The 23,621-nt window shown below is 39.8% G+C and overlaps 1 protein-coding gene across 1 annotated transcript in view; it reads left to right on the top strand.

Annotated features, from left to right (window-relative positions):
• Nucleotides 1-2,779: 2,779 nt before the first annotated feature.
• The window catches only part of LOC129107864 (mucin-5B-like), a 30,871-nt gene continuing 10,029 nt past the window's right edge, over nt 2,780-23,621 (top strand). Inside the window, exons 1-29 of the mRNA XM_054619454.1 lie at nt 2,780-2,792; nt 2,923-2,961; nt 3,058-3,319; nt 4,571-4,685; nt 4,946-5,036; nt 5,116-5,228; nt 5,319-5,529; nt 5,622-5,747; nt 6,402-6,519; nt 6,608-6,746; nt 6,860-6,964; nt 7,086-7,155; nt 7,264-7,401; nt 7,493-7,657; nt 7,741-7,835; nt 7,956-8,082; nt 8,177-8,432; nt 9,280-9,305; nt 9,441-9,541; nt 9,636-9,787; nt 9,895-10,033; nt 10,110-10,217; nt 10,312-10,491; nt 10,576-10,815; nt 10,899-11,055; nt 11,250-11,378; nt 11,599-11,749; nt 21,151-21,728; nt 23,064-23,165. Coding sequence (XP_054475429.1) covers nt 2,925-2,961; nt 3,058-3,319; nt 4,571-4,685; nt 4,946-5,036; nt 5,116-5,228; nt 5,319-5,529; nt 5,622-5,747; nt 6,402-6,519; nt 6,608-6,746; nt 6,860-6,964; nt 7,086-7,155; nt 7,264-7,401; nt 7,493-7,657; nt 7,741-7,835; nt 7,956-8,082; nt 8,177-8,432; nt 9,280-9,305; nt 9,441-9,541; nt 9,636-9,787; nt 9,895-10,033; nt 10,110-10,217; nt 10,312-10,491; nt 10,576-10,815; nt 10,899-11,055; nt 11,250-11,378; nt 11,599-11,749; nt 21,151-21,728; nt 23,064-23,165 — 4,231 coding nt within the window. The 5' untranslated portion in view covers nt 2,780-2,792; nt 2,923-2,924. The remainder of the gene's footprint in view (nt 2,793-2,922; nt 2,962-3,057; nt 3,320-4,570; nt 4,686-4,945; nt 5,037-5,115; nt 5,229-5,318; nt 5,530-5,621; nt 5,748-6,401; nt 6,520-6,607; nt 6,747-6,859; nt 6,965-7,085; nt 7,156-7,263; nt 7,402-7,492; nt 7,658-7,740; nt 7,836-7,955; nt 8,083-8,176; nt 8,433-9,279; nt 9,306-9,440; nt 9,542-9,635; nt 9,788-9,894; nt 10,034-10,109; nt 10,218-10,311; nt 10,492-10,575; nt 10,816-10,898; nt 11,056-11,249; nt 11,379-11,598; nt 11,750-21,150; nt 21,729-23,063; nt 23,166-23,621) is intronic.

Genomic DNA, 23,621 nt, shown 5'->3' on the forward strand with positions numbered 1-23,621 from the left:
ATATAGAGTAAGTTATAGTAAGTTATAATTAATAACACATACGGAGAATGTAAGGTCATTGGGCAGCCTGTTGCTTTAAAACAGTAGTTAACACAGTGTCATGATCTTGGTTTTTTGTTAAGTCTGTTTCATGTAATATTTTGAAAGTTACTCTCCCTACATGTCATGTTTTGTTTTACTTCTTGCCTTTGTCTTGTTCCCACCTATTTTCCACTACACCAGAGTTTCATAATGTTGTTTGTCAGGGCAAGCCTTTCTGTTTGTTGTTCATCAGAGCATGTCTTGCTGTTTGCTATGTGTCAGGGCAAGCCTTTCTGTTTGCATAACATCGTAAAAATAATAAATGTGCACACAAAACAGTGTCTTCTTTGATGTGCTCCGTGGAAAGACTTTTTTAACAAAGCTAACATATTATTCTGCGACCCCTATTAGCTAATGTTAGTTGTCGTCGTGTAATGGGGTGAGCATTGATAAACTGGGCTGATTGAAATGATATCTTCATTGTTGCTTCAAGTTATTCGGCTGGGTGGCCCAGTTTTTGCTACGTCTGCATCAGAGCGGTGTTCATTAAAGAGCTTAACCGTGTTTAAACTCTAAGTCATGGGTGTATCTAGTGTGTTTTTGTTTGCATCAGCATCTCCCTGACCGCCTCAACAAAAGATATTAGATAAAATATCCAGAATGATATATTTGCATTGTTATTATATTTAAATTTACACAGGGTGTGATACTTTAACTGTAATATTATATCTTACAGTCTGTATGAAGCCACAGTGTAATACAATCCAGACAGGAGTGTAACAAAACTAAATTGATAACATTTCAGCAGAAGGTTGATGGTTGTTTGGATCTTTTAATGATTGCATGTAAATCTGACTGAAAACTCTTTCACAATGCATGTTTCTCTGTTTCACTAGGTGCTCAAGCCAGGTTATGGTATAACATGGAACAGATGCATACTGGTGTGTGCAGCAGAATTTTGTTTGTACCTGACAAGGTGTCTTCATGGTGCCAGTGAAAAGACTGCAAACATGCAACAGCTAATGAAAGAAGGTAAACGCCCCACTGATGATGGACTCTACTATCTCAAGAAAAAAACATCCCCTCCTCCCGGTGTAAGGAGTTACTGATCTTGAAGGACTTCTTTATTCTTAGTCATTAATTTTCCTTACGTTAAGCATCACCTTACTGAAGCTGTAATTCTTTGTTGAATTTCATGCAGAATTTCAAATTCACAGATTGATCACCACATTATAGGCATTTGTTATTTCATGAAGCAGCCATACCGACAATCTGTTAAGATGAATGTTAATATAATTGCACCTAACCTGTCACTGGTTTAAGTTTATTTAGGTTTACTAACTAAACCAAAATACTATAGGGATGAGGGGCTTTCATTCATTTTACATCAAGATCTCAACCAAAAAGTTGCTTGCTATGAGCAGCATGTCACTCTCATCACCATTGACTCTTTGGCGTCTGAAAAAAGAAAGTTACATTTTCAATAATATCAGACAAAAGAAAACTGTTTTTATTTGTATTATTCAGTATACGCAACAGACTCATATCAGATAAGATATGCTTCTTAATGATTGGCAACCAATTTGTCAATGACAACCTGAGACCGTGTTTCAAAGTAACTGCCAATGAGTGTATTTGTCAATTTATCAAAGGTGCAACTCTCGCTATGTCTATAACTCTTCCATTGTGTTGTTTGTGCTCACCATACTGGTGGCAGATAGGGTTGGGCTATTGTATTTGTTTTAATCAAATTAATAATATAATTTTAATAATATCCGTTATTAGTCATTTTGTTACAGGGTTTTGCCTTCACCTTTTACAGCTCCACAATTATTAGCACAGTAAGACAACAGAGCAATCTTCTTTTGTGGGACTGAAAGAGTATATCCATGACAACTAAACTAATATAGTTGGTTTGTAGCAAAATATTAATCTATCCCAAATAAATGCTAACAGGAATTAAGAAGCACTTCTTAATCATAAAAAATGAAATATTGCTCTCCCCAACCCACTACTCAGAAATGAAAAGTTTGTGTAGTTTCTGTTTCCTAGTCTATAAGAACATCAAAGGGCTACATGAAATTCTGGAAAATGAACAGGCTTGACTGTCATCACCCATTTCAAACGTCTTTGCCAAATGTCCAAAGTATAAATAAGTGAGTTCTGAATTTACTTAACCGACACAGGTTCAACCCACAGCTTAAAATGCTATGCATCAGTGAGAAAAGTACACCATTCTTGTTTAAGTATGCATAAATATACTAATATTTCCCTGTCAAGAAACAGGACATGATTAAAGTGTATACCATAATTTAACCATACAGTGCAGTGTATCACCTACTGAAACTATATGTCAGTTACATTTAAAAGATTGTTCCCACCTATAGGATGTATGTTAATGTTTACCAAAGGGCAACATCGAAATAGAGACTGAGAATGAGAGTGATACACAGCTTTATGACAAAAGTATACTGTACAAGGATGATATATCCTTGTACAGTATACTTTTGTCATAAGCAACCTCTTCATGGGTGTGATCTTTATGGAGACAAACCCTACAATGGTTGACACCCAAATGTCTCTTGTACCCCTCCTTAACTGCAAACATCCAATCAACTATATAACATGACATTGGTAGTGTGGGACTAGTTGGCTCATCAGTCTCTGTCAGGACAGGGACTACTCAAGGACCATGAGAACAGCCAGGATGCTACTTGAATGGGTGATACCATGGCTCACACTCTACGTTGGACTAACAGCAGCAAGCACTGGTATGTACAGTCAACGGCACACAAAAAGAGCTGCATAGATCTAATCCAACATTGTTGCGTATACTGGATAATACAAATAAAAAGTTTGCTTTTGTCTGATATTAATGATAATGTGTCTATCTTTTTTCAGTCATGGTTCAGACGGTTACCAAAATGCCAGTAATTAGAGGTAATTTTTTTTTCAAAGATGAAGGATAACAAACCTTAAAGTCATGTACAGTTTGAACTACAGTGTAAACCATGCTTTTTTTTCTCCTTAATCAAGAAGTGAGACCCGCTCACAATGAACAGATCTGCAGTACATGGGGAAACTATCACTTTAAGACCTTCGATGGAGATTTCTTCCAGCTTCCCTCCACTTGCAACTACATCCTTGTGTCCGAGTGTAAGGCAAGCTATGAAAGTTTCAATATTCAGTTCCAACGGCAGGAGATAAACGGGGCCATCACCATTAAAGAGGTCACTATGAAACTGGATGGGGCCATTGTGGAATTAACCAATACATCCATCAAAGTCAATAATGAGCTGTGAGTCTGTTTTTGCTTATTTAAACGTTTTATTTAAGAGGATATGTCACATTAAAAGAACAGTGAGCAAGAAGCAAATATGAAACAAGAATAACAAATATGAGGTAATGGGATAATCAGTAAATCAAGGCAAATTGTCTACTATAAAATAAAATATAGCACATACCTCAAATATTTATGAAATATCTTATTTGCTAAATAAGCACACCACTGTTGTTATCCCAATTGGTTTTTGTGTCATATGGAGTAGGTCACCTGTTATAGAAGATGTATGTGACAACATTGACAAAGAGCCAGTATTTTGTTAAGGCCTTTCTACTTGCTCCAAGCAAGACCTTTAGGAGTTGGGTATCATTTTTACTTAGCCCATCAGGTATATGTCAAAAAGAGGGACGTGAATGTCAAACTAATACTAAAAATCCAGGGGTTTTGAGATGATTGTTGCTACATCCTTCCAGAGAGTCTGAATAGTGGGACAAACCAGAAAATGTGAGCATGGTAAACCATGATTTCTCCACGTTCCTTCCAGCTGCAAATCTAAGTGCCATTTTATATGGACTTCTGTTTGGAAGTGATAAAAGTTATTTCAATGTCCAGCTATTTTTTTCACATAATCTGTTGTGTGTTTTATTGAGTGCATGTATGAATATATGAATAACATTTAATGACTCCCTTGGATTAGAACCTTCTACTCTTTGACAAAAATAATCACAAAGCTTTAAATACCATTAAAAGTCCTGCCCCGCCAATCCAAATGTCTGACAAAAATTACCAAAACTATAAGGAACCCTTTTTTTAAACAATATTGCATATGGAAGTGCTACCAGAACATACCCATTGTCTGTGTCTATGATCTTGCATTGCTCGAGTAAAATCGGGTCATATGCTTTTTTTGGAGTTGGAAACATTTAATCACTTCCACCAATACTTTCAGTGAGAAATTCATCCACTGACTCACCTTCCGTCATGTTTCCTTCTCCTTACCAACACAACCAAGTAATATCTGTCTTGGTGTATCTATTAAATATAAATCCATAGTCTTCCATTTTGCTACACAAGATGGATTACACCCAGAGGTCTCAATTGAGCTGATAAATAATTACCCCTACGTGATTTTATACTCCACTGCTCCTGTAAATATACCCTTAAATTCTGTCTCCTCTTCCTTCTGTCTTAATGCTTGGGCCAGAGGTTTAACAACTGTCAGTCAGTGTTGATAATGTGACTTATCCCCCCCCCCTCTCCCTATAGTGTCAATATACCATTCAGCCAGGTTGGCATTTCAATTGAAAGAACCGTCTCCTACGTGAAAATCGAGGCAACGCTGGGTTTGGTGGTTATGTGGAATGAAGAAGACTCTCTCTGGGTATGTGTATTCATTATGCCATCCATACATTGCACATGCATATGAATAATATCTCAATATTGATTTGTATTATTATTTTTGATAACTTACTCTTTTTTAGCTTTAATTCTGTTTGGGAGATTATAGAATTAACTATAGTGACATAAAGATGAATCATTTTAAATTAAAGGGCAATGCAATAAAGTGCATAATATGAACTGTAGTTAGAGATTTCTTAATCAACTTATTTATTTCACCTTAAATTCTCACCTGGTTTTAAGGTTGAGCTGGATACCAAATTTAATAATCAGACCTGCGGCCTGTGTGGTGACTACAATGGAGTCCAGGTTTACGACGAGTTCATCAAAACAGGTGAATACTTAATAATAAAGCCGAAGACAATCTGTTCAAAATCAGTCTCCACATTTGCTAAACCCTCTTTTTCCTCTAGGACCAAGGGAGTCTGTGGATCTAGACTATTATGGGGAGATCTGGAAAGTCAACGGTCCTAATGAAGAGTGTGAAGGAATCTCCTCTATTGCTACACAGACCTGTGAAAATCAAGTATGTGAAAATGAATCTGCCTTTCACATAATTCTATACATAAATATAGTCGAGGTACGTTTTTTATACATCGTATACTTTGACCCGCAGAAAGACCTCTGTGCAAACCTGCTGACAGGACCTGCATTCCTCAGCTGTCAAAAGCTGATTGATACTGACTCCTTCATAGAAGCCTGTGTGAAGGACTTGTGCCACTGCAACAGTAGTACCTCATGTTTGTGTTCAACCACATCAGAGTATTCCCGTCAGTGCGCTCATGCAGGCGGGGTACCACAGCAATGGAAGACAGCACAACTTTGTGGTAAGAACATTTTTTATGATTGAGCTTAGTTGTTTTTACTGTAGTTGTAGCAGTCTCATTGTTTCTTAATTGTACTTTTTTGTGTTAAATAGAAAAAACATGCCCTTTTAACATGGAGTATAAAGAATGCGGTAGTCCCTGTACTGACACCTGTAGCAACCCCCAGAGAAGCCAAGTATGTGAGGATCACTGCTTGGATGGATGCTTTTGTCCAACTGGTAAGTTTCTGGATATTAAAACCAGCACAGATGATGTTTGTAGTCCAGCAGATATCAAAGGGTTTATTTTTGAGTCACACGTGATTAATTCATGCTCTCTAATTACTTAATTGGTGCTCTTTACTTTTGCAATTGGTGTGCAAAATGAGTTATTCATGCGGTTGAATTACCATCAAGTTGTTGTAACAACAGAAGCTAAAGTTATAGATTAGACGGCGGGCTAGGACCTGTGTATTGGTATTTAGTTGCCTACAAATACTGGATCAATTACGTAATGTTAACATAGTAAGTTTATCTTATTCATTACATTTGTCCTTGTCCTCTCAACACTCTTGCTTCTACAGTTGCTAAATTGTACATAACTTTGACTGCAATCAGTTAGGTGCACTTGTACAACTGTGGAGCCTTATGTACCACAAATAAATAGTGAAAGTTTTCAGGCCATGGACAAAGATATGTAAATTAGGTTTTGTTTTGATCTTTGATGCAGATAAACAATGTTGTTATCTTTTACATCCCTTAAAAATATGTTAAATTGGCAAAAATATAGTTTATGTTGTTAATTCACATGCACAAATTAGTAATGGGGTTTGCATTCTGTAGAAAAGGTTACTTTACAGACTTCACTAATCATGTCATTATGTTTCTCCCAAGGGACTGTCTTTGATGACATTACACAAAGGGGTTGCGTTGCTGCTGACACATGCTCCTGCTTACACGATGGCAAGCCATACAAACCAGGGGAGTCATACTCAAGGACATGTCAAAATTGGTATTTGTTCACAATTTTCAATATAATATCCATAAGATGTTCATTTAAGGTGATTTGTCCAGTTGGACTGACTGAGCTCTGTTAACAGCACCTGTACCCAGGCTCAGTGGCGCTGTGAGAATATAGACTGTCCTGGTATCTGCTCCTTGCTGGGTGGCTGCCACATCTCCACCTTTGATGACAAAACGTATTATTTCCATGGAGACTGCTCTTATGTTCTCTCCAAGGTAAGGCATTTAAACCTAAATGAATGCCTCTGGGAATCCACATATAAAGTTGCAATACTTGTTAATAAGCAAACTAATTGTAATTAAGTGCATTTTTTTCTTCTTGACTTTAGGAAACTAATGGGACTTTCCGTGTCCTTGGTAATCTGGCCAAATGTAAAAATTCAGTTATGTCCACTTGCCTGACTGCAGTCACCCTACTACTGCCTAATGACAGGGTACAATTACACTATATTATCTTTCTCTCTTAATAAAGTGAACTTCCATTTCATATCTGTTGGAAAGGTTTAGGTTTACTCTGAAGTTTTTAACATATTGTCATTTTTATTCCCACTGCAGATGATTGTAGTTCAAGCTAATGGACAGGTTTTGTATAACAAACTGAACACTCAGCTGCCTCTTATCATAGGTGAGTGGTTGGTTCTTTTTAGTGCTCATTCTCCGATGTAGCGAAACATTTAATTGAGTTTGGCCAAATAAATCTCTTTATTCAATGTGAAAATATTTTCCCTTGCAGATGACATCAAAGTCTTCAGCCCATCAACATTCTTCATTGTAATCCACACCAACTATGGGCTGCTTCTCGAGATTCAGCTTTCACCCATTATGCAAGTCTACATCAAAGCCAGTGTTTCCAATAAGGGAAAACTCAGGGGTGTGTTTTACTTATTTTGATTATAGTGTAAAATATCTGCCTTTTGCATTGAGTATTGTATTAAGTATTCAATATCATTACCTTTTTCCAGGTCTTTGCGGAGATTTTAATGATGTGGAAGCTGATGACTTCAAGACCACAAATGGGCTGACCGAGGGAACGGCTGGGTCATTTGTCAACACATGGAAGATCAAAACAAGCTGCTCCGATGTGACTAACATACTTGGGGACCCCTGCCTTTTGAGCATAAACAATGGTAGGTCACAGTCATCGTATTCTATATATTCATATCATTCGTTTTGACATTTTACCAATAAACATGTTTATTTGTCTTTGTAGAGAAATATGCCAAGCACTGGTGCGCCTTGCTGTCAGACCCAGAAGCGATTTTTGCAAAGTGCCATTCTGTAATAAATCCAGAAGACTATAAAGCTGTAAGCAGTGATTCATTTTTTATGCAGTCTAATGTATGTGTGTATATATGTTTTATTTTACTTTTTAAACAATGTAACATTTCACCTATTAATTGGGCTTGTTGCTGCTTCTCCCTGCAGTCTTGTATTTATGACACCTGCGCCTGTGCTAACAGTGAGGAGTGCATGTGTGCTGCCATATCCTCCTATGTCTATGCATGTGCTGCTGAAGGTGTCTTATTGAATGGATGGAGGAACACCGTATGCCGTAAGTTAAACCGAAACTATCTAATGTGAAATAAATGAAGTGGATATTTATTGATAATATTTAAACACGAAGTGAACCTGTTTCCTTTCAAAAGAGAAATACATGACTGGCTGCCCTTCTACTTTTGTGTATGGCTACCAAATGACAAGCTGTGGTCGCACCTGCCGCTCTCTTAGTCAGTCAGACTCAACATGTGAGGTTGAATTTACCCCGTTTGACGGCTGCGGCTGTGCTGAAGGAACTTACCTCAATGAGAATGGACAGTGTGTGTCAGCCACACAGTGCTCCTGTCATATGGGAGACCAGCTGGTTCGCGCCGGGCATATCATCAAAGTCCATGCACAAACTTGGTGAGATTTTCAAAATTTCTAGCAAAATTAAAGCAGAGCAATTGTTTTTTATGATTATTTTAGGGTTATTTTAGTTTCTTATTAGTCAGCTGACAAAAGTGAGAGATGAGAAAAGAGGGAGTATAATAATATAATATAATACATATGGTTTTACTAAAGTGAAGACTTACCAACAAACGGTGTGTTGTATGCAGTGAAGTACTGGCCTTGCTACCCTTTTTGGAAAAATCTAGACTGTAAACAATGTTTTTCTCTCTTTATTTTTATCAGCAAAGAAATTGTTTTATTGCACTTTACTAAGTAGTATGCCTATTTACGTGCTACGATGTAAAGGTGTTTTGTAAGCCTGAATATGTTCTAATTACTGATGCAATGGTTTTACTGTTGTTGGTTTTGAAATCATAATTGCACACCTTACACTGTTTCTTATTTAATTTGGTTTTAAGATCCATTTGCACTTTTGTTCATTTATATTTTCATTTTGAAAGTTTGGCACATGGGCTCAGTGGACAGCCAAGCTGTTCTGGGTTTGACCTCTCAGTTTAATTCCCAAGTCCAAAAAGTATTCAGTGAATTGGAATCACTAAACTGCCAACATTTATTTGATTATCTGTTTATATGTGTGAAAAACCAGTGAACAGTCAGATGTGCACTGCTATACGCTTAGTATGTGCTAAAAAAAATGTCACCAGCTCCCTGCAAACTGTCAAGTAAGCCTATCTGTGTAGACAATGACTTAAGGAGAATTGTAGATATAAAGATCGTTGGGAACCACTGTTTTTGGTTTGCATGAAATTGAGCAAAAACTAGTAAGAACTAACACTGCGTGTCTTTGTATGTATTTCAGCTCATGCCATAGTGGAAAACTAGAATGTACAGGAACCCAAATACCTGAATGTAGGTACAAAGCACTCAGCTCCTTATAGTAATCCTTCCATAACAAAGCACAGTATGATCCAAACCAAGCATACAGTGGTGTCCTTTGTAACACACTATCATTGTCATCAGCATGCACCGAGCCAATGGTTTTCTTCAACTGCTCAAGCGCGAATCCAGGTGACAAGGGGGCCGAGTGCCAGGAAACCTGCCAGATACTGGACACAGAATGTGTAAGAGTGAAATACTGGTTCATAATTGTTGTTGAATATTCTACACATGTATATTAAAGCAGAATGTTAAATCATTTACTGTTACACTGTATAGGTCAGTACACAGTGTATGTCAGGCTGCATATGTCCTGCTGACCTGCTGTCTGATGGTAAAGGAGGCTGTATTAAGAAGGAGGACTGTCCCTGCACATATAATGGCAATTCCTTTAATACTGGACAGAACATTACTGTGGACTGCAATACCTGGTAAACCCTTTATTCTTTCCATACTAATGTAGGGCTGTGTCAGGTCGCTGTTGTGTGTATTTTTGTGTATAAATAACTTGATATCACTTAATCTATTTAAATCATAGCACCTGCAAAGGCAGACACTGGCAATGTACAAATCATGATTGTGATGGAACCTGTACCATATATGGAGAAGGACATTACATCACATTTGATGAGAAGAAATTCTCCTTTAATGGGGACTGTGGCTACGTCTTCACTCAGGTATTGCACAGACTAATATATAGAATTTTTGATTTTAAAAAGTCAGTGTTGTAATTCTGATCTCAATATCTTGCAGGATTACTGTGAGGATGATATGAAGGGCACCTTTCGGGTCCTGACTGAGAGCATCCCATGTGGAACAACAGAAAGCATCTGCTCCACTGCTATCAAACTCTACCTTGGGGTACATAACACTATCATATGCATTTAGAATAGTTTTTTTTAATGCTGAAAATAATATTGCAGGGTTACAAATAAACATGTATTGTTTCTTTCAGAACAATGAAATTGTTCTTTCGGAGGAAAATGTCAGAGTTATTAAACAAAAAAAGGGGGTGGATATACCCTTTAAAGTCCACACTATGGGCATATACCTTGTCATTGAGGCAAATAATGGTCTTGTTCTCATTTGGAATAAGAAGACAACAATCATGATCAAACTCAAGCCTACATTCAAGGTGGGTTAGGAAATGTACAGGTGTTCAGATAAATGTTAGTAAGGTTGCCATTTTACAAATTAACTAGATCTCATTTCATCCCAGGGAAAAATATGTGGTCTTTGTGGGAATTACGATGGAAATATCAAGAACGATTTCACCACCAGAAACAAGGAAGTTGTTGTTGAAGCCATTGACTTTGGAAACAGCTGGAAAGTGTCACCTACTTGCCCTAATGCTAACACACACAAAAATGCCTGCAGTCTGTATTCACACAGGCAAGCATGGGCATTAAAACACTGCAGCATCATCAATAGTAAAGTATTTGCTGGTTGCCATTCAAAGGTAAGAAATCTGCCAAATAACTGTCTACTCAATCACAGAATACAATCCAAACTACTTACATTTACAATGGTTTCTTTCAAAAGGTGGGTCCACAAAACTATTATGATACTTGTGTGAGAGACACTTGTTCCTGCAACACAGGAGGAGATTGTGAATGTTTCTGCTCGGCTGTAGCAGCCTATGCAGCAGCCTGTAATGAGGCCGGAGCCTGCGTGAAATGGAGGACTCCCACAATCTGCCGTGAGTGTTTTATTTCTGTTTCTGCCAGGATATAAACAAAAAACTATGTGATGCAATCACCATCTCTCATTTGTTATACGTTAATTATAGAATTCAAAAATAATGCCTGACTTGTATTTTATTATAAACATTTTAAACACGATTTAAGAAACTTATAATGTTTATTTCTAATATTCATTTATTTTGTTTTTTAGCTCTATTCTGTGATTTTTACAACCCTGATGGAGAGTGTGAATGGCATTACGAGCCTTGTGGAAAACCATGCATGAAGACATGCAGGAATCCCTCAGGAGTATGCTACAATCACATTCCAGCCCTAGAAGGTAGAAATAACATAAAATTACTAGTGTATGTATTGTTAAGGTTGTAATAAAAGAGTAAACCATGCTCTGTGTTTTCTAGTAAAGCCCACTGATTCAGCACAATTGTACTTACTGTTAATGATTTACCACACAGAGATTCTCACTTGATTTAGGCTAGACTTTCTGTCTGTACATATTAGGTGCTACTTTGGCAATTTACAATAACGTTTAACTTTGCTAGGTTGCTATCCAAATTGCCCGCCTGAACGATCTTATTTGGAAGAAGATACAATGCACTGTGTGTCACAGGAAAAATGTGGCTGCTATGATAACGAAGGGAAACATTATGAAGAAGGGGCGCTCATGCCTCCAAAGGAAAACTGTCACAACTGGTAGGTCACCTTCCATCTTATTAATTACACTTATATAATACTATATATATATATGAAATAAATTAAGGTTGTTGTGAAAATGATTACTAATAAGACAATAACATAAGATATAAGAGCACCACTTCTGCAAATCCTGCAGCGCAGATCACAGTTAAGGGCAGCTCAGCCAGGGCTTAAGACACGCCTGTTGCACCTGGGGCACACTTGGATACAGAGTAGAATAAGAAAGAATACACTATCACACATTCTAGGTGGTTTTGTTAGAGATTGTGACAATCATGGCCTAACACATTTGTTACTTTCATTCCATTTATACAAAAGACGTCATATTTGGGAACATTTGTCACAGTTTGGGAACCCTGAAGAAAGTTTTCCTCAGAGGAAACGTGTTGTTGTGTGGCACCTGCAGAGCTTTATATATGCTCAAGCCCCGCGAGACCCTCAAAATTGATAAGGGGGTATAGCTAATGAATAGATGGATTGATAATCTTTGTTTCTGAATATATTGAAGACTATACCGTCTATTTTCTGTGCATAATACTGCATGGTTTTATTTATCATCACAATCCATACAATAACCATCTGCAGTTTAAAATTTGTGTGTTGCTTGTTGTATTGTATTTTTAAGTTTGAGTTGGTCAGATTTGTTTTACATGGGAAAATAATTGCTTGACAATATGAAAAAGATTGAGTTGCTTAACCTTCAAAATGCAAAATAAGCATTATCCTGGCAATGACCTACACATAAGTTTTACCGCTCTTTTGTTTTTGGGAACACCAACCTAAGATTAACCCTGAACAATCTGTATCACATAAAGTCAATGAAAGGCCATCATTATAGGCTACAGCAGATGAAAGACGGTGGTAGGAAAATCTCTGTAATTTGTATTCTTTCATCTGGCTAAAGAACATAGATTAAAAGTGGAAACACAAGCAAAACATAAAAAAATGGGCTTTTATATGAATTTACCTTCACCAAATGAATTGGCCAAGATAGTATGGAATACAATTACCGTGTCTCTCCTCCAACGGTGCAGAGCAATTTACCAAGATACCAAACCAGAACTGAGAACATATCACGCAGAAATCCATCCTGTCAGTCAAGTAATGCATGTGTGTTTAATGCATGCCAGTGCATGGACCATCAGCTTCCTGTGAGGAATTATAAAATTATGGAATATCATACTAAAAGTAATTTACTCTGTCGATGGAGATTGACCAACAACTCAAAAAAGCCTTGAGCCCACTGTCTAATTGTGTTTAAATTTTCCCACTCTCATCTACCTTTAAGTCATTGTTCTTCAACAAAGATGGAGTGCACCTATGACATCCCATGTGAGTATAATTATGACCATTTTTGTGATGTGATCATAACACACAAACTAATTAAAAGACAAAAATATGAATCTATGAAAAATCTATTAAGATTCTTGTAATTTGCATATAATTATTTATTTTGCAGCTTGCACTTGTTCATACAAAGGACATTTATACAAGTATGGAGAGACAGTCTATGATACACATGATGGAGATGGAACTTGTATCACGGCTGTTTGTGGAGAAAAAGGAAATATTACAAGAATCATAGAGACATGCTCTACAACGGCATCGACCCAAACACCAACAACAACTGTCTTTGTTTTTGACACAACAACAGAAATACCCACTACAACAACCCTGATCACAGAAAAACCCACCACGACAACAGAAACGGAACAAACTACTGCTTCCACAACAACTAAAGAACCCAGCACACCACTAGAAACCACAGAAAAACCCTCCACACCAACCACGATCACAGAAAAACCCACCACCACAACTACAATCACAGAAAAACCCATCACAACACCTACAATCACAGAGAAACCCACCACAACAACTACAGTCACAGAAAAACCCACCACGACAACCACAATCACAGAAATACCCACTACAACAACCCCGATCACAGAAAAACCCACCACGACAACCCCGATCACAGAAAAACCCACCATAACAACTACAATCACAGAAAAACCCACCACAACAACCATTGACTGCTATGTTTGTAAGTGGTCAAACTGGACGAACAGTGATTACCCTGTACCTAATGAAGATGGTGGAGATTATGAACCCATTGAAAAAATCACTGATCTAGATCTGAGTGTTTGCAGTAAACCTCTTGAAATAGAATGTAGAGCATCACAATACAAGGATTTACCTTTGAAGGATTTAGATCAAAAAGTAACATGCAACCCAAGTGATGGACTAATCTGCCTTAACAAAGAGCAAGTTGGGGTTCCTCTATGTTTTGACTATGAAATTCGAGTGAAATGTTGTGTCAACAGGTGTAACACTTCAACCACAACTGCCCCCTCAACAACAGCAATCAAAGGAAAGTCTACTACAACCTCAGAAACAACTACAGAAATACACACTACAACAACCCCGATCACAGAAAAACCCACCACGACAACCCCGATCACAGAAAAACCCACCACGACAACCACAATCACAGAAAAACCCACCACGACAACCACAATCACAGAGAAACCCACCATAACTACAATCACAGAAAAACCCACCACAACAACAGAAACGGAACAAACTACGGCTTCCACAACAACTAAAGAACCCAGCACACCACTAGAAACCACAGAAAAACCCTCCACAACAACGACGATCCCAGAAATACACACTACAACAACCCTGATCACAGAAAAACCCACCACGACAACAGAAACTGAACAAACTACTGCTTCCACAACCACTGAAGAATCTAGCCCCACTGTAAAATCCACAGAAAATTCTTCCACAAAAACAACTGAAACTACTGCTTTTACAACAACTAAAAACCCCACCACAACAACACCAGGAGCTGTTACAAATACAGTGGTTATAACAACAGGAGCCATGCATTCACCAACTACCACATCAAAACCCACCACGACAACCACAATCACAGAAAAACCCACCACAACAACGACGATCACAGCAAAACCCACAACAGAAACGGAACAAACTACTGCTTCCACAACAACTAAAGAACCCAGCACACCACTAGAAACCACAGAAAAACCCTCCACACCAACCACGATCACAGAAAAACCCACCACAACAACACAATCACAGAAAACCACAATCACAATCACAAAAAACCATCACAACACCTACAATCACAGAGAAACCCACCACAACAACTACAGTCACAGAAAAACCCACCACGACAACCACAATCACAGAAATACCCACTACAACAACCCCGATCACAGAAAAACCCACCACGACAACCACAATCACAGAAAAACCCACCATAACAACTACAATCACAGAAAAACCCACCACAACAACAGAAACGGAACAAACTACGGCTTCCACAACAACTAAAGAACCCAGCACACCACTAGAAACCACAGAAAAACCCTCCACACCAACCACGATCACAGAAAAACCCACCACAACAACTACAATCACAGAAAAACCCACCACGCCAACCACAATCACAGAAATAAACACTACAACAACCCCGATCACAGAAAAACCCACCACGACAACAGAAACGGAACAAACTACTGCTTCCACAACAACTAAAGAACCCAGCACACCAATAGAAACCACAGAAGAACCCACCACAATCACAGAAAAACCCACCACCATAACTACAATCACAGAAAAACCCACCACAACAACGACCATCACAGAAAAACCCACAACAACAACAGAAACGGAACAAACTACTGCTTCCACAACAACTAAAGAACCCAGCACACCACTAGAAACCACAGAAAAACCCACCACACCAACCACAATCACAGAAAAACCCACCACCATAACTACAATCACAGAAAAACCCACCACGACAACCACAATCACAGAAAAACCCACCACAACAACGACGATCACAGCAAAACCCACAACAACAGAAACGGAACAAACTACTGCTTCCACAACAACTAAAGAACCCAGCACACCACTAGAAACCACAGAAAAACCCTCCACACCAACCACAATCACAGAAAAACCCACCACAACAACCCCGATCACAGAAAAACCCACCACGACAACAGAAACGGAACAAACTACTGCTTCCACAACAACTAAAGAACCCAGCACACCACTAGAAACCACAGAAAAACCCTCCACACCAACCACGATCACAGAAAAACCCACCACGACAACCACAATCACAGAAAAACCCATCACAACACCTACAATCACAGAGAAACCCACCACAACAACTACAGTCACAGAAAACCCACCACGACAACCACAATCACAGAAAAACCCACCCACTACAACAACCCTACAATCACAGATCACAGAAAAACCCACAACACAATCACAGAAATACCCAACCACAATCACAGAAAAATCCCACCATAACAACTACAATCACAGAAAAACCCACCACAACAACAGAAACGGAACAAACTACGGCTTCCACAACAACTAAAGAACCCAGCACACCACTAGAAACCACAGAAAAACCCACCACACCAACCACAATCACAGAAAAACCCACCACAACAACCATTGACTGCTATGTTTGTAAGTGGTCGAACTGGACGAACAGTGATTACCCTGTACCTAATGAAGATGGTGGAGATTATGAACCCATTGAAAAAATCACTGATCTAGATCTGAGTGTTTGCAGTAAACCTCTTGAAATAGAATGTAGAGCATCACAATACAAGGATTTGCCTTTGAAGGATTTAGATCAAAAAGTAACATGCAACCCAAGTGATGGACTAATCTGTCTTAACAAAGAGCAAGTTGGGGTTCCTCTATGTTTTGACTATGAAATTCGAGTGAAATGTTGTGTCAACAGGTGTAACACTTCAACCACAACTGCCCCCTCAACAACAGCAATCAAAGGAAAGTCTACTACAACCTCAGAAACAACTACAGAAATACACACTACAACAACCCCGATCACAGAAAAACCCACCACAACAACCACGATCACAGAAAAACCCACCACAACAACCACGATCACAGAAAAACCCACCACAACATCAGAAACGGAACAAACTACTGCCTCCACAACAACTAAAGAACCCAGCACACCACTAGAAACCACAGAAAAACCCACCACACCAACCACAATCACAGAAATAAACACTACAACAACCCCGATCACAGAAAAACCCACCATGACAACAGAAACGGAACAAACTACTGCTTCCACAACAACTAAAGAACCCAGCACACCAATAGAAACCACAGAAGAACCCACCACACCAACCACAATCACAGAAAAACCCACCACCATAACTACAATCACAGAAAAACCCACCACAACAACGACCATCACAGAAAAACCCACAACAACAACAGAAACGGAACAAACTACTGCTTCCACAACAACTAAAGAACCCAGCACACCACTAGAAACCACAGAAAACCCACCACACCAACCACAATCACAGAAAAACCCACCACCATAACTACAATCACAGAAAAACCCACCACAACAACGACGATCACAGCAAAATCCACAACAACAGAAACGGAACAAACTACTGCTTCCACAACAACTAAAGAACCCAGCACACCACTAGAAACCACAGAAAAACCCTCCACACCAACCACGATCACAGAAAAACCCACCACGACAACCACAATCACAGAAAAACCCATCACAACACCTACAATCACAGAGAAACCCACCACAACAACTACAGTCACAGAAAAACCCACCACGACAACCACAATCACAGAAATACCCACTACAACAACCCCGATCACAGAAAAACCCACCACACCAACCACAATCACAGAAAAACCCACCACAACAACGACGATCACAGCAAAATCCACAACAACAGAAACGGAACAAACTACTGCTTCCACAACAACTAAAGAACCCAGCACACCACTAGAAACCACAGAAAAACCCTCCATGACCAACCACGACCAACCACGATCACAGAAAAACCCACCACGACAACCACAATCACAGAAAAACCCATCACAACACCTACAATCACAGAGAAACCCACCACAACAACTACAGTCACAGAAAAACCCACCACGACAACCACAATCACAGAAATACCCACTACAACAACCCCGATCACAGAAAAACCCACCACGACAACCACAATCACAGAAAAACCCACCATAACAACTACAATCACAGAAAAACCCACCACAACAACAGAAACGGAACAAACTACGGCTTCCACAACAACTAAAGAACCCAGCACACCACTAGAAACCACAGAAAAACCCACCACACCAACCACAATCACAGAAAAACCCACCACAACAACCATTGACTGCTATGTTTGTAAGTGGTCAAACTGGACGAACAGTGATTACCCTGTACCTAATGAAGATGGTGGAGATTATGAACCCATTGAAAAAATCACTGATCTAGATCTGAGTGTTTGCAGTAAACCTCTTGAAATAGAATGTAGAGCATCACAATACAAGGATTTGCCTTTGAAGGATTTAGATCAAAAAGTAACATGCAACCCAAGTGATGGACTAATCTGCCTTAACAAAGAGCAAGTTGGGGTTCCTCTATGTTTTGACTATGAAATTCGAGTGAAATGTTGTGTCAACAGGTGTAACACTTCAACCACAACTGCCCCCTCAACAACAGCAATCAAAGGAAAGTCTACTACAACCTCAGAAACAACTACAGAAATACACACTACAACAACCCCGATCACAGAAAAACCCACCACGACAACCCCGATCACAGAAAAACCCACCACGACAACCACAATCACAGAAAAACCCACCACGACAACCACAATCACAGAGAAACCCACCATAACTACAATCACAGAAAAACCCACCACAACAACAGAAACGGAACAAACTACGGCTTCCACAACAACTAAAGAACCCAGCACACCACTAGAAACCACAGAAAAACCCTCCACACCAACCACGATCACAGAAAAACCCACCACAACAACGACGATCCCAGAAATACACACTACAACAACCCTGATCACAGAAAAACCCACCACGACAACAGAAACTGAACAAACTACTGCTTCCACAACCACTGAAGAATCCAGGCCCACTGTAAAATCCACAGAAAATTCTTCCACAAAAACAACTGAAACTACTGCTTTTACAACAACTAAAAACCCCACCACAACAACACCAGGAGCTGTTACAAATACAGTGGTTATAGCAACAGGAGCCATGCATTCACCAACTGCCACATCAAAACCCACCACGACAACCACAATCACAGAAAAACCCACCACAACAACGACGATCACAGCAAAACCCACAACAACAGAAACGGAACAAACTACTGCTTCCACAACAACTAAAGAACCCAGCACACCACTAGAAACCACTGAAAAACCCTCCACACCAACCACGATCACAGAAAAACCCACCACAACTACAATCACAGAAAAACCCACCACAACAACTACAGTCACAGAAAAACCCACAACCACAACAACCACAATCACAGAAAAACCCACCACGACAACAGAAACGGAACAAACTACTGCTTCCACAACAACTAAAGAACCCAGCACACCAATAGAAACCACAGAAAAACCCACCACACCAACCACGATCACAGAAAAACCCACCACCATAACTACAATCACAGAAAAACCCACCACAACAACAGAAACGGAACAAACTACGGCTTCCACAACAACTAAAGAACCCAGCACACCACTAGAAACCACAGAAAAACCCACCACACCAACTACAATCACAGAAAAACCCACCACAACAACGACCATCACAGAAAAACCCACCACAACAACAAGAGAAACGGAACAAACTACTGCTTCCACAACAACTAAAGAACCCAGCACACCACTAGAAACCACAGAAAAACCCACCACACCAACCACGATCACAGAAATACCCACCACAACAACTACGGTCACAGAAAAACCCACCACACCAACCACGATCACAGAAAAACCCACAACAACAGAAACGGAACAAACTACTGCTTCCACAACAACTAAAGAACCCAGCACACCACTAGAAACCACAGAAAAACCCTCCACACCAACCACTATCACAGAAAAACCCACCACAACAACTACAATCACAGAAAAACCCACCACACCAACCACAATCACAGAAATAAACACTACAACAACCCCGATCACAGAAAAACCCACCACGACAACAGAAACGGAACAAACTACTGCTTCCACAACAACTAAAGAACCCAGCACACCAATAGAAACCACAGAAGAACCCACCACACCAACCACGATCACAGAAAAACCCACCACCATAACTACAATCACAGAAAAACCCACCACAACAACGACCATCACAGAAAAACCCACAACAACAACAGAAACGGAACAAACTACTGCTTCCACAACAACTAAAGAACCCAGCACACCACTAGAAACCACAGAAAAACCCACCACACCAACCACAATCACAGAAAAACCCACCACAACAACGACGATCACAGCAAAATCCACAACAACAGAAACGGAACAAACTACTGCTTCCACAACAACTAAAGAACCCAGCACACCACTAGAAACCACAGAAAAACCCTCCACACCAACCACGATCACAGAAAAACCCACCACGACAACCACAATCACAGAAAAACCCATCACAACACCTACAATCACAGAGAAACCCACCACAACAACTACAGTCACAGAAAAACCCACCACGACAACCACAATCACAGAAATACCCACTACAACAACCCCGATCACAGAAAAACCCACCACGACAACCACAATCACAGAAAAACCCACCATAACAACTACAATCACAGAAAAACCCACCACAACAACAGAAACGGAACAAACTACGGCTTCCACAACAACTAAAGAACCCAGCACACCACTAGAAACCACAGAAAAACCCTCCACACCAACCACGATCACAGAAAAACCCACCACGACAACCACAATCACAGAAAAACCCATCACAACACCTACAATCACAGAGAAACCCACCACAACAACTACAGTCACAGAAAAACCCACCACGACAACCACAATCACAGAAATACCCACTACAACAACCCCGATCACAGAAAAACCCACCACGACAACCACAATCACAGAAAAACCCACCATAACAACTACAATCACAGAAAAACCCACCACAACAACAGAAACGGAACAAACTACGGCTTCCACAACAACTAAAGAACCCAGCACACCACTAGAAACCACAGAAAAACCCACCACACCAACCACAATCACAGAAAAACCCACCACAACAACCATTGACTGCTATGTTTGTAAGTGGTCAAACTGGACGAACAGTGATTACCCTGTACCTAATGAAGATGGTGGAGATTATGAACCCATTGAAAAAATCACTGATCTAGATCTGAGTGTTTGCAGTAAACCTCTTGAAATAGAATGTAGAGCATCACAATACAAGGATTTGCCTTTGAAGGATTTAGATCAAAAAGTAACATGCAACCCAAGTGATGGACTAATCTGCCTTAACAAAGAGCAAGTTGGGGTTCCTCTATGTTTTGACTATGAAATTCGAGTGAAATGTTGTGTCAACAGGTGTAACACTTCAACCACAACTGCCCCCTCAACAACAGCAATCAAAGGAAAGTCTACTACAACCTCAGAAACAACTACAGAAATACACACTACAACAACCCCGATCACAGAAAAACCTACCACAACAACCACGATCACAGAAAAACCCACCACAACAACAGAAACGGAACAAACTACTGCTTCTACAACAACTAAAGAACCCAGCACAACACTAGAAACCACAGAAAAACCCACCACACCAACCACGATCACAGAAAAAAACACTACAACAACCCCGATCACAGAAGAACCCACCACGACAACAGAAACGGAACAAACTACTGCTTCTACAACAACTAAAGAACCCAGCACACCAATAGAAACCACAGAAAAACCCACCACACTAACCACGATCACAGAAAAACCCACCACCATAACTACAATCACAGAAAAACCCACCACAACAACAGAAACGGAACAAACTACGGCTTCCACAACAACTAAAGAACCCAGCACACCACTAGAAACCACAGAAAAACCCACCACACCAACCACAATCACAGAAAAACCCACCACAACAACGACGATCACAGCAAAATCCACAACAACAGAAACGGAACAAACTACTGCTTCTACAACAACTAAAGAACCCAGCACACCAATAGAAACCACAGAAAAACCCACCACACTAACCACGATCACAGAAAAACCCACCACCATAACTACAATCACAGAAAAACCCACCACAACAACAGAAACGGAACAAACTACGGCTTCCACAACAACTAAAGAACCCAGCACACCACTAGAAACCACAGAAAAACCCACCACACCAACCACAATCACAGAAAAACCCACCACAACAACGACGATCACAGCAAAATCCACAACAACAGAAACGGAACAAACTACTGCTTCCACAACAACTAAAGAACCCAGCACACCACTAGAAACCACAGAAAAACCCTCCACACCAACCACGATCACAGAAAAACCCACCACGACAACCACAATCACAGAAAAACCCATCACAACACCTACAATCACAGAGAAACCCACCACGACAACCACAGTCACAGAAAAACCCACCACGACAACCACAATCACAGAAATACCCACTACAACAACCCCGATCACAGAAAAACCCACCACGACAACCACGATCACAGAAAAACCCACAACAACAGAAACGGAACAAACTACTGCTTCCACAACAACTAAAGAACCCAGCACACCACTAGAAACCACAGAAAAACCCTCCACACCAACCACGATCACAGAAAAACCCACCACGACAACCACAATCACAGAAAAACCCATCACAACACCTACAATCACAGAGAAACCCACCACAACAACTACAGTCACAGAAAAACCCACCACGACAACCACAATCACAGAAATACCCACTACAACAACCCCGATCACAGAAAAACCCACCACGACAACCACGATCACAGAAAAACCCACAACAACAGAAACGGAACAAACTACTGCTTCCACAACAACTAAAGAACCCAGCACACCACTAGAAACCACAGAAAAACCCTCCACACCAACCACGATCACAGAAAAACCCACCACGACAACCACAATCACAGAAAAACCCACCACAACAACAGAAACGGAACAAACTACTGCTTCCACAACCACTGAAGAATCCAGCCCCACTGTAAAACCCACAGAAAATTCTTCCACAAAAACAACTGAAACTACTGCTTTTACAACAACTAAAAACCCCACCACAACAACACCAGGAGCTGTTACAAATACAGTGGTTATAACAACAGGAGCCATGCATTCACCAACTGCCACATCAAAACCCTCCAGAACAACCACAATCACAGGAAAACCCACTACTGAAACTTCACCTGTACAGACAAAGTCTTCAACAACAGACAGAACAACTTTATGTTTCTGCAAGTACATGGATCAAATGTTTTCTCCTGGTAAGCAAACGGTTATTTACTCAGTTGTTGTTATCTATCATAATTAATATTTTGGTCATGGATACACCTGTCCTTACAATGCAACTTGGCACATCTGATCACAACAGGCAGCTTAAACTCTAATGTATTCATGCTCTTAGGTCAAATCCTGTTTGCAACGATATCTATAATAATAATCAACACTCTGAGTTGGCCTGCATTCCTTTTGGATCTTTTTCAAAACTTGATTTGGTGAAATTGATTTACATATCGGCAGTACATGTGTTCCAAAAAGAAAACAATTTGCTTTAATCTGTACACGGAAGATGTTCTTCATTTTTGTCCATGAATTAGTGGCTTCTTCTGGTTTGTTATGGAACATGCACAGTGGAGGGAAAAGTTACCACTGGACCTGGAAGGTTATGATGGTGATTGGAACTATTTATGATAATGTGCAGTAAATTAAGATCTGATCAT

Source organism: Anoplopoma fimbria, chromosome 19 (genome assembly GCF_027596085.1).
Source record: "Anoplopoma fimbria isolate UVic2021 breed Golden Eagle Sablefish chromosome 19, Afim_UVic_2022, whole genome shotgun sequence".
NCBI classification, from domain to species: domain Eukaryota; kingdom Metazoa; phylum Chordata; class Actinopteri; order Perciformes; family Anoplopomatidae; genus Anoplopoma; species Anoplopoma fimbria.